Source organism: Oncorhynchus tshawytscha, linkage group LG01 (genome assembly GCF_018296145.1).
Source record: "Oncorhynchus tshawytscha isolate Ot180627B linkage group LG01, Otsh_v2.0, whole genome shotgun sequence".
Lineage (NCBI taxonomy): Eukaryota > Metazoa > Chordata > Actinopteri > Salmoniformes > Salmonidae > Oncorhynchus > Oncorhynchus tshawytscha.
Genome location: NC_056429.1, coordinates 25,470,355 through 25,485,353, shown reverse-complemented (window position 1 = coordinate 25,485,353; position 14,999 = coordinate 25,470,355). Strand labels below are relative to the sequence as shown.

The 14,999-nt window shown below is 40.7% G+C and overlaps 1 protein-coding gene across 1 annotated transcript in view; it reads right to left on the bottom strand.

The window, feature by feature from the left end:
* Positions 1–2,804: 2,804 nt before the first annotated feature.
* LOC112260299 (neuroligin-1) overlaps positions 2,805–14,999 on the bottom strand; it is a 98,655-nt gene continuing 86,460 nt past the window's right edge. The window contains exons 3-4 of the mRNA XM_042327894.1: positions 3,055–3,207; positions 2,805–2,809 (exon numbers count right to left, since the gene is read on the bottom strand). Of these exons, the coding sequence (XP_042183828.1) occupies positions 2,805–2,809; positions 3,055–3,207 (158 nt within the window). The remainder of the gene's footprint in view (positions 2,810–3,054; positions 3,208–14,999) is intronic.

Here is a 14,999-nt window from a genome sequence, read left to right as displayed (position 1 = left end):
GCTAGATCATTAATGGGGGTGAAAAGCACCACGAGCATTCTCTCCATTTCTCAGTCTGACATTCTCTCCATTTCTCAGTCTGACCTTCTCTCCATTTCTCAGTCTGACATTCTCTCCATTTCTCAGTCTGACCTTCTCTCCATTTCTCAGTCTGACCTTCTCTCCATTTCTCAGTCTGACCTTCTCTCCATTTCTCAGTCTGACCTTCTCTCCATTTCTCAGTCTGACCTTCTCTCCATTTCTCAGTCTGACCTTCTCTCCATTTTTCAGTCTGACCTTCTCTCCATTTCTCAGTCTGACCTTCTCTCCATTTCTCAGTCTGACATTCTCTCCATTTCTCAGTCTGACATTCTCTCCATTTCTCTCGTTCTCTCCAGTCCTCTTTTCTACTCTCCTCTAATTTTCTGGTTTATTAGGAGGAGGAGGTTAAGTAGCCTGTCCTCAGCTCCTACACACAGCCATAAGGTGAAGGGGCCACAATGACAGAGCCTCTCTGTTACTTCTTACAGTAGATTTATACACAGTCCTCACAACAAAAGGGCCACAGAGGCCAAGGCACTTCTGGGCCTTGTTAGACAGGCCCTTGATTGGCTGGTCAGACAAACTGAGAGCAGGCTCTTGTCACACATGAGAGCATCTGCTTAGTCCTGTAACATTACCCTGCTCTCATCTCATTCAGCAGAGCTGAGTGGTTTGATCCGCTTACCCCACCGCCACAGGAGTAAATAGAAACACTGAGGAAAATGTCAACAAGACTCTTTGTGATGCTAAAAGATACATCTGATTAAATATGCTCCCAATTTACCTCTAGCACCAAGCCACAGCTTGACAGGAGAAGCAGAGATAATGAAAACACAGACACGCCACTTACCTGATCATCGCCAAAACCGGTAGCTTTTAGAACTTCAGATGAACAATCCCAATATGAAACCAGTCCAGAGGAATCAGGTAGGCCTAATGTTTTTAAATTCCCAATCATCTACGTTGCTAGTTCAGGTGGTGTTCAATCTGACATGCCATGTTTTCTAATATTCATAAATTGCACAAATAAAGACTAGTTATGGAGAGAAATCTATTTGGAAATTGTCGTTTGATGGGGACCAATTCTGTGGCTCATGCTGGGGGCGGGACATAAAGTATTAATGGTTACCATAATCCACCATATTTACTACAATATTCAATCTTCTGCCTTCAAACTAGGTTTCCTTTGACACATTGCTGCTGGCGTGCGTGACAAAATGATTTTTTGCCACAATTGTGTGCTCATAAGCCTTGATGTTACTTAGGAAGAGTGCAGTACCTTCAGAATGCATTCATACCCCTTGACTTTTTTGTTACAGCCTGAATTGTTCTCTCACCCATCTATAAACAATACCGCATAATGACAAAGTGAAAACATGTTTTTAGAATTTTTTGCAAATGTATTGAAAATCAAATACAGAAATAAGTATTCACACCCCTGGGTCAATACATGTTAGAATCACCTTCGGCAGATATTACAACTGTTAGTCTTTCTGGGTAAGTCTCTAAGAGCTTTCCAAAATTCTTCAAGCTCTGTCAAATTGGATGTTGATCATTGCTAAACATCCATTTTCAAGTCTTGCCATATATTTTTAAGCCGATTTAAGTCAAAACTGTAACAAGGTCTCTCAGAAACATGTCATCTTGGTAAGCGACTCCAGTGTAGATTTGGCCTTGTGTTTTAGGTTATTGTTCTGCTGAAAGGTGAATTTGTGTCCCAGTGTCTGTTGGAAAGCAGACTGAACCAGGTTTTCTTCTGAGATTTTGTCTGTGCTTAGGTCTATTCTCTTTCTTTTTATCCTGTACAGACTTCCTTCTCTTCACTTTGTCATTGATGTTAGTATTGTGGAGTAACTACAATGTTGTTGATTCATCCTCAGTTTTCTCCTATCACAGCCGTTTCCTTCCTCTCCGGCAACTGATTTAGGAAGGACGCCTGTATCCTTGTAGCGACAGGGTGTATTGATACACCATCCAAAGTGTAATTGATAACTTCTCCATGCTCAAAGGGATATTTAAATGTCTTCTTTTTACATTTTTACCCATCTGTGTTTGAAATTCCCTGCTTGACTGAGGGACCTTTCTGTGTGGGGTATAGAGATGATAGTCATTAAAAAAACATGTAAAACACTATTATCGCACACAGAGTGAGTCCGTGCAACTTATTATGCGACTTCTAAGCACATTTTTACTCCTGAACTTATTTAGGATTGCCATAACAAAGGGGTTGAATACTTATTGACTCAAGACATTTCAGCTTTTAATGATTAATTAATTTGTAAACATTTCTTAAAACATAATTCCACTTGGACATTATGGGGTTTTGTGGGTAGGCCAGTGACACCTGTGCGTCAATCGACGGAACATAATACAAAATCCCCATGGAAGCATGGGCTGCGCCTCGAACCTTTGCATCCTCCTACGTCGGCATGCTGCGTCTGCGGAGGAAGGTGGTGGAGCTACAGCATGTGTCAGACCATGAGACATGCAAAAAATCTGTCTTCTCTGAAAACACATGTGGCGTCCGAACGGTTTGGCGTCCAACTATTACGACCAGTCTATGGAAAGGGGAGACTCTCACGAACACAGTGTTTTTTCCCCCGTTTTACTCTGCGACCCCAACAAGTGTCACGGGACTCGTCTGAAGGTAACCCATACAAACAAATGTATGTAGGTCGTTTTGTGTCCCAAAAATCTCCTTTTGACTGTCTTTTCTGTCATTTATGAATTTGTTAGTCAATGTGTTTCTGAGACTTTTAGAAGTGTTTTAATCAATTTAAAATTCAGGCTGTAACAAGAAAATATGAAAAAGTCAAGGGGTGTGAATACTTTCTGAAGGCACTGTAAATCACCATATGACGGGACAATAATGATATTCATGAAAACAAATGACAGCATAATCTAATTGAAGGTGAAACCATGGCACCTTTGTTTCACTCTGTGTCCCCAAGTGTTGACTCCTACTGTACTGTTTGTATATAGGTAGCTAGTATTGGAAGATTAGTGATAAGGACAAAAGCTGAGAAACCTTACCTAATACTCCAAGCCGATAGTTCACTGTGATGACGATAACATTGCCGTAACTTGCCAAGATGCTGCCGTCAAACATATTCCCAGTGCCCTCCATGTAGGATCCCCCATGGATGAATACCATCACAGGCTTAGGGCTGCCGCTTTCACGGATGTCTGCAAGAAGGGGAAGGAAATTATTAAAGGACAAATTAAAGTCGACAGCTGGAGATGCAATCTGAATTGTGGACGCTTTGCTTTTCTCATAATTTGTGGCACATTGACTTTGCTTTGAGACTATTTCTGGTTTACACGTCAGATAGTTCATTTTCTACGTGACAAGTATGACATGTTCCTGTTGATTGAAAATTGAAAATTAATCATATTTTTTAGTTTCAGGAAATTTTATGGGCTGTTTTTAATTTTTGGAGGGCCAATAAACTGTCAGCATTAAAGAAGAGCAGAGATTCAAATTGACATTTCAATTTATGCGGCACAAAAATCTAGTTTTAATCTAATAAAACAGATTGAACCTAAATGTTTTCACAAACATTCTTGAAGAAAAGTTTTTAATTACATTTCAGACATCCAACGTTTTTCCCTTTAACAATGTGTTATGCTTACTGAACTTCGCATAATGATTTCAGCTCAACTGATGCTGTCCAGAGTCTTTACAAAGGAGGACATCTAGATTGGGCACTGGGTTCGAATTAAATGGGGGATAGGGATACAAAAAAATGGCTTCCGATTACTTTCATCTTTCATAAAAGCAGAAAGGCTTTTCATCTTGAGTGCAAAATGTCCACATACATGTTCAATAACTCATTGATGTTTGGTGTTGGGGGACTCACTTGCAAGAGGTCTCAGTGCTGAGGAAAGTAATTAAATAGTAACAAAATAAAAGAATAGAATTTTCCAAAAAGCCTTCTCTTACGGCAAAAAAATGAGGCCGTATTTGCAGAATCCAGGCCCTCTCTCTGTTCTTTTAGTTGATTTTCTTCCTCCCACTCTATCTTTCTTGTTCTCTCTCTCTCTCTCGCTCTCACTCTCACTCACATTTCCAGTGAAAGTGAAGGCTCCTACAGAGGAGTAGAGAAGGAAGGAAAGGCCAGGGCAACTCTCATCTTCTCTTCCTCAGTAGGCAATGCACCATAACTCCTATATTATTGATTGGGACTGAGCAGCTGCAGAGTGTGTGTGTGTGCGCAAAAACATAAGTTAGTGGGAGAAAAGAGAGGGAGACAAGGAGAGAAAGAGAGCTCCGAAGGAAAAATCTTGATTATTTTCTGAACTTGCACATCAGAATCCTAACATCTTCCATTCACGTTGATTAATTACTTTAAATCGCAGAATATGATTTGATTTGATTTTAATAGCAGCTGTATTCATGCAAGTGTGAAAACTAGTGATGCATTGAGACAGGAGAGTAATACCTGATCTCTCTAGATAGTTACAAACAGAACAGCATGGCAATTTATTAAATCTGTAAAATAAAACTAGAAATTAAGACTAACTGGAAAGATTGTGTGTCTGTCTGTGTAAGTGCATGCATACATGTGTGCATGAGAGAGATTCTTACAGTAACTGTGTCGCCCCTCTCTGTCTCTTGTGCGGGTGCCAGTAGCAGATTAAAGTGACATACATCTGGCCACAGAGGGTTATGGCCATGGTGTGTAGAGTACTGTCTGTCAGGATTTCCATTACATAATGCATGTCATTCACTGTCCTTTATGTTGTTTGTTCTTTTGTTCACTTCAGCTTTGTGAGTGGCAAAAAAAAGCAAGTGTACATTCACATTTCTTTGGAGGGATTCCAGGCTTCTCTGACCAAGGTCCAAGAATTGTAAACCTCCATAACTGAGGAATAGAAGCCAGGGAATTATGTGTGCTGGTGTAACGGAGTTAAGAACGTACAGTAAGCTCACTCCACAGCTAGCTTGAAATGTCGCAGTTGGAGCTATTGAATGAAGATATTTTTCAATAGCTCAAACAGTTGGTACGTTGTCAAGGAGGGTGGTCACGTGTGTCTGCGAGCAGAGGATCACTGGTTCGAACCCGGTATAAGGGCAGGGACAGTAGAATAAGCTATACTGTTAGCAGCACAGTGACGTCTGTTTCACTGGTGCCGTCAAGCCACGGATCCGCAGTTGGGCTCAGCTCAACGGCTAGGGTCGCTCGCTGTGTGGCAAGTTTAGAAGGGGTGGTGGAAACTATACTGTTAGCAGCACACTGGCATCCGTTTCACTGGCTTTTGAGATTCAATGGCAATTTGGTCTAAACTGGGCCTACTAATCACAGGCTTCTTTCATGCATGCTACGTGAACACCATGGCGTGCTAGGCTCGGCCTAGCTGGAGGTAAATGGAGACAAGGTACAGCGTAAGTGAGGACAGGTGCATTCCTATAAAGATGCTCACATAACAGAAGACAAGCTGCAGAAGCACTGCACTGCAATGCCACCCACGTAATATCTGTATGACCTTGCAGACAAGATATAAAGAGAATGTCCCTGTAATAATCCTCCGGAGGACCAAAGCTTCCAGCCATTACAAATCCACGGGTGTATCGGCAGCTACAAAGAACTGCACATCTCACATTCCATGACATGGAGAGGTTCCATGGCCGGTGTTGTTTTTGTTTGACTTCATATCTCTGTGTGGCTATAGGTTACACGTTGAAAGAGCACTATCAGTGAGACAGCAAGCCGATTGGTCCTTGGAAAACTTAATTCACAGATCTCAGTGCGTTGGTTTTCGCAACATATTGTCTTCTGTCTCAGAGAGGATTATTCATATGCCCTGGATTCTTTATCAAGTGAATAGGCTACTTGAAAGGCTTGCTGGGATTTCACTGTATATTTGTGCCTTCTTTAATCTTTTGATGTGTGTACTCAGCAAATCGCAAGTTGCTTGCAGATCAAAGATAGCTGTTGCATTTCTGGTTTAGTTTTCTGTAATTGGTGTTGATTTCACCAGATTATACAGGAGATGTACATTATTAAGACTGTGTCATTCAGTAGGAAGATCCCTTTCTCACTCCCTCACTTTCTCTTTGAATCAATTCATTTGTGGTTATTAGAGTACTTTTTTCTGTTTATTACTTTTCAGTGAGGAACCCCTTTTATATTTGTCAATTTCAAATTGTGGCCTTGATCACAAGGCTTATATCACTGTGCCATAATGTACTTGAATTTGTGTAAAATAGTGATGAAGAGGCCTCATTAAGAAGGAAGTTTGATCAACATGTTGCAAGTCATTGCCCATAACAATCCAGGAACATCCATACATGTTGCATAGGAAACTTTTTTTTTTATAACACAACTGAATGTGACTTGTGTTAGTATTGATCGGGGTATCCAATTCCCCAGGGTTGCAATGGTATCTTTTATTTTAGAAAAAAGAGGAGAGCTTTAAAAAATCATGCAAAAATGTATTAAGATTTGATTGAAGGGTTAATAGTCTCTTTTAGGTGGGATGCAACATGTAAAAATAAAAATAAAAATCAATAAAAAGAATTCAAGCAAAAACCTACGTTAGATTATTAACGATTAAGTACTCTGGAATGACGGGAGACATTAAACATACTCTTAAAACATCAAGCAAAAACCTACGTTAGATTATTAACGATTAAGTACTCTGGAATGACGGGAGACATTAAACATACTCTTAAAACATCAAGCAAAAACCTACGTTAGATTATTAACGATTAAGTACTCTGGAATGACGGGAGACATTAAACATACTCTTAAAACATCAAGCAAAAAAGATTAAACAAATCCAGCAAAAATGACGAAGAAAAAAAATCTTCAATAAAAAAAGAAAAAAAAAGGACAAGAAATGTAAGAAAAACAAAGAAGAAAAATTTGAGAGTTCCTTGTCATGCAAATCAGTTTGGCATCAAAAAATACCTTCATCCTCCACCCCGTCATTATCATCTAAATCATCATTGTGTTTCTTTGTAAGGGGACCTAGGATCAAGAATGGAGAAGATGGAGGAAACAGAGAATACAAGAACACACAAACCTTATAAATGCTCTAAAGAAAAATACATCTTAAGTGATTTTCCCTGTGAAAAATCAGACTGAAAGAGAAAAATGTAAACAATATGATACACATTTGTGGAGCTTGGTAGTATGACTTTTGTTCAAGTCCTGTACAAGAAAGGTTTTCAAAATAGGACTGTTTCTTTCAAAAAGATTCAAGAATGTAAGATAAGTCCTTTTCAGTAAAACAGAAAGTGTATTTTCAGAACAAAGCTTTACCTCATGTCATTATCACCCCTCTATCACAATTTTTCAAGTAAATTGACAATCATATAATTAACTGTTCTTGATTACTGCTAAGAAGCCAATGACCATATCCTCTGCATCATTTAGACTCAACATGTAAGGACATTTTTGGGGGTGTCTTGTAAAATGAAGTTCCAATAAGTAGCCCACGTCTGCAAATGTTCATGGAGATTGAATGTGCTAAAAGAGAATACCCAAGATTGAATCACAAGTGGACTTAACATATATAAAACAATCTCAGCCTTTTGAAGGAGAGAGGACATATGCAAAATAGAAGCTAAATTAAGTAATGTCATTGCAGGATCACAGCAGATCACACAGTGCAGGATCATAGCAAATCACACAGTGCAGGATCACAGCAGATCACACAGTGCAGGATCACAGCAGATCAGACAGTGCAGGATCACAGCAGATCACACAGTGCAGGATCACAGCAGATCACACAGTGCAGGATCACAGTGCCAAGTGGATGAAGTCATTCCAAACACACAGAGAGGTTAATTTGCTTCATTGTCTCTTATAGGTTCCATTATATAACAGGGAATAGGTCAGAGACTGCAGCAGAGTAAACCAAGACAGGATTCATTTAGAGAGAAACAGCACATAATCCACAGTAATGGACTGTAATACAAACACGACACAGATGGACAAACAGACAGACAGGCACATAGAGAGAAAGACGGGCACACGCGTGCACACACACACACACTACAAGGTTGACAAAGCTGTAGTCTAGACACATGCAAGCCTACATTAGGGTCAAGCATGTGTAAGCAGAGAGCAGCAGAGGCAAGAGTGAGAGACAGTATGGCTAATGAAAGAAGCCTTCACACACACACCACTCAAAGTCATTCTGCCTATGATCATGCTCCAACATGACCATACAGCACAGCAGATCAAAAAAAAGGGAAGTAATGCGAGGCAGGGATGAGAGGGGGGGAAATCGAAATGCTCTGTTTTCTATTTCATTCTATGAAAATAGTCCAGTATTTTTCCCATGTCTTGTAGCCAGAACAGAACTCGAGAGGGAATAGCATGACAACACTTTAATTTCTAGCAGCATTCTGGAGAAGAAAAACATTTGACGTTAACATCACGTTTCACCCAGCAGGGTTGATGAGATTGATTTTGTGAAATACATAGCAAAAAAGGAAAGTTACCAAAATAAAGCCTGTATGGTAACTGAATTGAAATGCTGGAGCAGTGTCCTGCAGTGTCCTGTGACATGACTGTAACATATCCCCTAACTGAGGGGATGGTTGGATTATATCAGTCAGGACAGCAATTTCAATAAATTCCCTGTATTTCCAGAAATCCTCCAACCGGGATTTCAGGAAAAACCAGGGAATGTATTAAAAGTTCCCAGAAATTGCAACCCTAAGCATGACAGCATGCTGTCAGCATCACATGTCACTACTAAACTCCAAGTGACTGAGGGGCAGGCCCCACACAATGACCTCTCAACCTGTTCTGACCCCCTTGGAGAACTAGAGGACCTCAACACTTGTGTGTCACACCTGGCTCCACTGCACTGATTAGAGAGGCTCTCTGATTTTCTGTCTTTCCCAGTCTTTATTGTCTCTCTCTGTCCCTTGACCTCTGTCTACCTCTCTCTTCCTTTCTTTCCTCTGCCTCTCCATCTGTTTGACTGGTAACCTGTCTGCCTGTGTTGCTGTCTCTGTCCATGTCCCCCCCCACTCTCTGCCTGTCTTACCAGTGATGCTGTCTCCCAGTCAGATGGTAGATTGATTTATTACTGTAGCCTAGCCCTTACACACCCTTTCTAAATTAATTTCCATATCCCTCTTTCTGACGATATTGATTTGTGTTCATCTCTGAATGACAAAGTGCAACTTCATGCTCGAGCACTCTGTAATGCAGGAAAACAGGTACGCCAGTGCAGCGTGCAGCAGGCGGCCGACTCCAGGGATACTAGCGCCCTTAACACTTTAATAGACTATGAACCCCGAGGCTCCAGCCAGATGAGGTAATTAATGCTTAGAGCTCAATCTATCTCACATTGTGCACATTACGACACATTCGTCAAGGATCTTAGACCTATCAAATGGAAACAAACCAACTCAATCATAGATTTGACCATTAAAACAATAGGCTCTCAGTCTATAACATACACAAGTTAATAAATCTGGGGATTATGCACGGACCTCTGATACAGTACTGGTTATAAAACGTATTTTTCCATGTATAAATATTTCCCATCCCTTGATAAATTACTGAATGTGTCTATGGTGAAATATATATGCTGAAATATTTAATTCAATGCAGGTGGTGCCATAACATGTTGATCATGAGCAGAATACAAAAGAATTTTCTATGTAGTCCAACAGCACAATAACCTATCTTTGACTATGCAGCCAATTACAGGGCTCACAGCTCTGTAGATCTCTTTGAGTAATGACTTGGACACTATGGACTAGGACACTACTGACAACGTCCACCCATGTAATGTGCAGTTGATGCAATGACGTCCGACTCTCTCCAAATATTAGAGGCACACAACAGAGAGAGGCTGGCTCTCAGACAGACAGACAGACAGACAGACAGACAGACAGACAGACAGACAGACAGACAGACAGACAGACAGACAGACAGACAGACAGACAGACAGACAGACAGACAGACAGACAGACAGACAGACAGACAGACAGACAGACAGACAGACAGACAGACAGACAGACAGACAGACAGACAGAGACCTGACTGACTGACTGACTGACTGACTGACTGACTGACTGACTGACTGACTGACTGATTCACACTCTCAAAGCAGAAACAATAACACAGCTCCCAGACAAATTCTCTGTTGTACGGCTGGGGATGATTTGACTGCGTTAACTTTCTAAAACAGTATAGTAACCTCAACCTGCACTCATCGTTAAGCCAGCAACTAAACCAGGTATGCAGCTCTCCAGTGCTCTGTATTCAAACTATAGGCTTACAGACAGGCAGGGTAGACCATGTGACTACCATGTGCTCTGCAGAAGAAAAACATCCTCTGGCTAACACTTCGTGATGTGTCGCAGAGTATACATCCAGTACAACAGACGACCCTCTCAGCTGTCTGCCTGCCTGTGACAAGGCTTCTCACACATGTAGGCTAACACATCGAGCCCAAGGCAACCAACCAGACCATATGGAACAAAAGTCTCGGCAACCGCCCTGATTTTCCCTCAGTTCCAACCCAGCACCCTGGCTGTCCTACTGTCTTACTACACATTTGAACTGCACTGTTGGTTAAGGGCTTGTAAGTAGGCATTTCACCGTAAAGTCGACACTTGTTGTATTCGGCACATGTAACAAAAATATGAGATCCTACTACTGGTCACGTCTGACAGGGAGAGCGAGAGCATCAGCTACCCTCGTAGAGGGGAGACATACTATATTAAAATGTGTGACATCTAAAGTACAGTATGAGGGGGAAAGGATGGCGCTTGTATGCTTTCTCTTTTGTTGACCAATTGCCACAGAATTGACCAAGATGCATCTAGAGGGGACTTATTTTACATCCTGGCCTGTCATATACAGTACAAAGCAGTTGTATCAGGAATCATCAGGAATCAACATGAATAAACCCTTTTACTCTCTTTGCAAAGCATCCCCATCTTTTCTGTTTGCTTTCTTCCATGCAGCTGCTAGTGAGATAATCTAAGTAGGATACTGTATAGGCACAGTGTTAGATCTGCCATCAATCATCATTTCTTTCTTCAAAAATCATTTGTAACCTTGCCAGCATGAATATTTCATGATGTTATATGAATTTGCTTCTGTGTTTTCTCCCCTAATGAACCAAGATTCATACGTATACTTTTATATAGATAAATATTCTCCACACGTACTGCTCACTGTGTAATACTGTGTAACATCAGTCACAAATGGTAACAACAGGAGTCTCATAAATATTTGATTCCCGTAACACGGCTGACATTCTAATGACTGTCAACAAGGGTCTCTGGACCCAACGAAAAAGGTTATGATGCTGGGTTTCAAATATCAGTAGTGAATTCCAGCAAAAAGATAGGTTATTTTCTTGGAACCCCCCCTTGGGGAGAGCAGAGAGGACCTGGGGACCCAAATGTCACAGCGCCTTTGGATTGTGAAGGTGCTGGTGCTCATTAGAGCCAGCCACTGACAGGATCTAAAGGCAGGTAACATTGGTGTGTGTGTGTGTGTGTGTGTGTGTGTGTGTGTGTGTGTGTGTGTGGAGGGGGGTTCATTAGGAGCTGTCAAAATGATAACAGGAACATAGAAAATGACACACCTAGTAATGAGCACCCTTCCTATTGAGGGGAAGTTGACAGGGGAGAGGGTCAGCAACTCAGCCCCCCGCCCCGCTGCAAGGAGCACACAGAAATATCAATCATTTGATGGAGCAAGTAGCTTTGCTATTGGCCAAGCCGGTCTGCGCAGAACCTTTCAGAACTTGATAATTTGATCATGAAGAGTGGCATCTCCATTCGTAAGCACCAGGACCAGTTAGATAGAGTATGACCAATTATCCAGCAGAGCAAAATATTGACCCAATTAAAAGTGCAGATACAGATGGTGCTAATTGTACTGGAGTCACAAGATGTAGTATTGGAAATATGATAATGATGATTTCTTATCGATGCTTCACATGTTCCTATTCTCATTGATTATTATGTCCTACTCTGCAGAAATAGTTATTTCTTATCAATCTACCGTATGTTCTCTCACTCATAACCCAGTCTACATACACAGTCCTGTCAATGCCTTTCTCCTCCAGGCCTACTAAGGCTAGTACATGTCAAATACAGACATATTTATTTGATACGGTAGCAAGTCAGGCAACGTCTTTTTGGTGCAGATTTTTTGCATCCCCTCACTATGAAGAATGCTTCATTTCTATCCCAAATCACTTTAATAGATCAAAAGGACATGAGAAAATCAAGTGTGGAGATGGCTGTGGTTGAGTTAGATGTCGCCCTAAGGTTTAGCATGTGAAATCCGCCATGGATACAAAGACCAAACAAGGAATTAACTAAAAACTGAGCTAATACCCCTCAATAAAACAACCTTCATGAGTCTAACTTTTTGCATGATCTGCTTATGTATTCTGTCATTGCCAGGGATGCAGCCTGCTGAAATTGGTTTGGTTCCTTTACTCTCAAATTGGACCTTTCATGTCACAGCTATAAGGAGATTCTGAGGGATTCGACTTAACTTCCAGTAACAGTTACTCTGACAGTTTGCATTGCTCTGTCTCTCCCCCACTGTGTCTCGTCTTTTTGGGGGCTTGTAAGTAACCTATTGTATTTGGTGCATGTGACAAATACAGTCTGTCTGCTTATCTCTCTCTGTTTCTCTCACTTTCTTATTCCAGTTTCAGTTGATGCTGAGAGTGATTCAGGAGGCTCATCTTCAAACAGCTCAAATCTACCTACATCCTGACACCTGTAAACTTCCCCACTCACTAGCACCACACCATGGCCCTGACTAAAGGCCAAATCCAACATGCAGGTGACCAATGCATCTGCTTCAAAAACAAAACGATATGGTGTTATACTAGCTGGATGCACTAAGACTCCAGATGTGTTGTACTCTGACAGGAGAGGGACAGCCATGGTTCATCAGGGTTATAGCCCAGGACCCCAACATGACACGGAGAACGGAGCGTGCCTCCGAGACCAGGCCTCAGCAAGGCAATGGATGATTGGGAAAGAGGGATGTTCAAAGAGACCCCGTTACCAGCGGGAGAGCAAACGGGCTAATTTGCCACCGTATTCTATTTTCAAATCATTTCAATTTCAAAGTGCTGTAATACCATGCGGCGGGGATGAAAGAGAGGACTGCAGTGCGTTGCTCAGCTCTGCCATCAACATCCCTCAACCCCAGCCCTCCCCTCCTCTCCTCTCAAACAGTACGTCAGCAGAATTAGGCGTTATTTCCCAGCTCCAAAATTAATGCAAACATGTTCTCTTTCTCTCTTTTTGTAGTGCGTGCCTTTGATGTGGACCTGCAAGTTACAAATGTAGCTTTTAATCAATATTTAAATCTCTCCTATCCAATGAACCGGTATACATCCTACTCTAACTCACAAAATGGAATTTGGAAGTACATTTTTAAAAATCACAAAAACTATGCAAGGTTGTTTTTTGTTGTTGTTTTGAACATAAGTTACAGATTAGGTAATAATACTAATCATTATCATCATCATAATTCAAACCAGACCTCAGTATAAGCTGTAAGCATAACAGTGTTGCAGACTAGGGCTGAATATTTTCCTGGTATTTTACAAATGTTCCATCCCAAGAATAAATCCCTTTTCTCCCGGATAACCTGGTATTTCCCGCCAAAACCGGAAGTGTCATTCAAAAGCATATAAATAGGCCTATGTCTGGATATGATTAGAGCTTTGATCAAAAATTCAAGCCGGATGCTAGCTGAGCCTTATGAGCCATACATTAAATACATTTTATGAGCCCTACATTTCATGATCCCAAGACCCAAAAAACCCAAATGATTGTGTTGTTATTAAATACATATATGATATAGGCTACTGCACATTACCCACAACAGAAAAACACAAATAATGTATACCTTTCATAATATGTTACTCGCCCACCTCCTCTTTCTCTCTCTATTGTTGTTTCACTCCTTCCTCGCTTTCAACAGTTAAATACATTTGTTGACCTTATCTTCATCATTCTAATTACATTATTGAATAATATAGCACTAGAACTAGAATTAGCTGCAGAAGGCTTTCAGTTCTCTTCACAACTATTGAATGGTTATAAGTCTGCATAAATAACTGCTATAGCCTACCAGCATTGAGCGTTTGCTCTTCTTTCAAACTACCCATGGGTTATATTGGCTGTTGTATTTAACATTAAGCAAAAGAAAAGCTTTGCATCCCTCATTGAAGTCTATTGGTATAGGAAATGCAAAAAAAATGATGTCCAGCCAGCTGTTCTAGTCTAGCTTTTTCTGCATGGGACTCCAAGACCTAATGAGCGTTTTTTAAGGAGAGAGGCCATCAGAGCACAGGTGCATGTATATTGCGCAAGAGACAGAGGCTATAAGTACAAAGCTTATTATGCATAACCCATTATTAACTAGCTAAATATAAGGCTAACATTGCATTGAATTTATTACCTGAAAGAGGTCGGGTATGACATCTATATACAGTGCATTCGGAAAGTATTCAGACTTTTTCCACATTTTGTTACGTTACAGCCTTATTCTGAAATGGTTTTAAAAAATGATTTAAAAAAAATCAAAAATGGATCATTAAAAAAAAAAAAAAAATCAATCAATTATCAATCTACACACAATACCCCATAATGACTAAGTGAAAACAGGATTTAGAATTTTTTGAAAATGTGTCAAATAAAAAAAAACATACGTTATTTACATACAGTATGTATTCAGGCCATTCAATATGAGACTCAAAATTGAGCTCAGGTGCATCCTGTTTCCATTGGAAATACCTTGTGATGTTTCTACAACTTGATTGGAGTCCACCTGTGGTAAATTCAATCAATTGGACATGATTTGGAAAGGCACACACGTGCCTATATAAGGTCTCACAGTTGACAGTGCATGTCCAAGCCATGAGGTCGAAGGAATTGTCCGAAGAGCTCCAAGACACCATTGTGTCGAGGTTCAGATCAGGGGGAAGGGTGCCAAACATTTCTGCAGCGT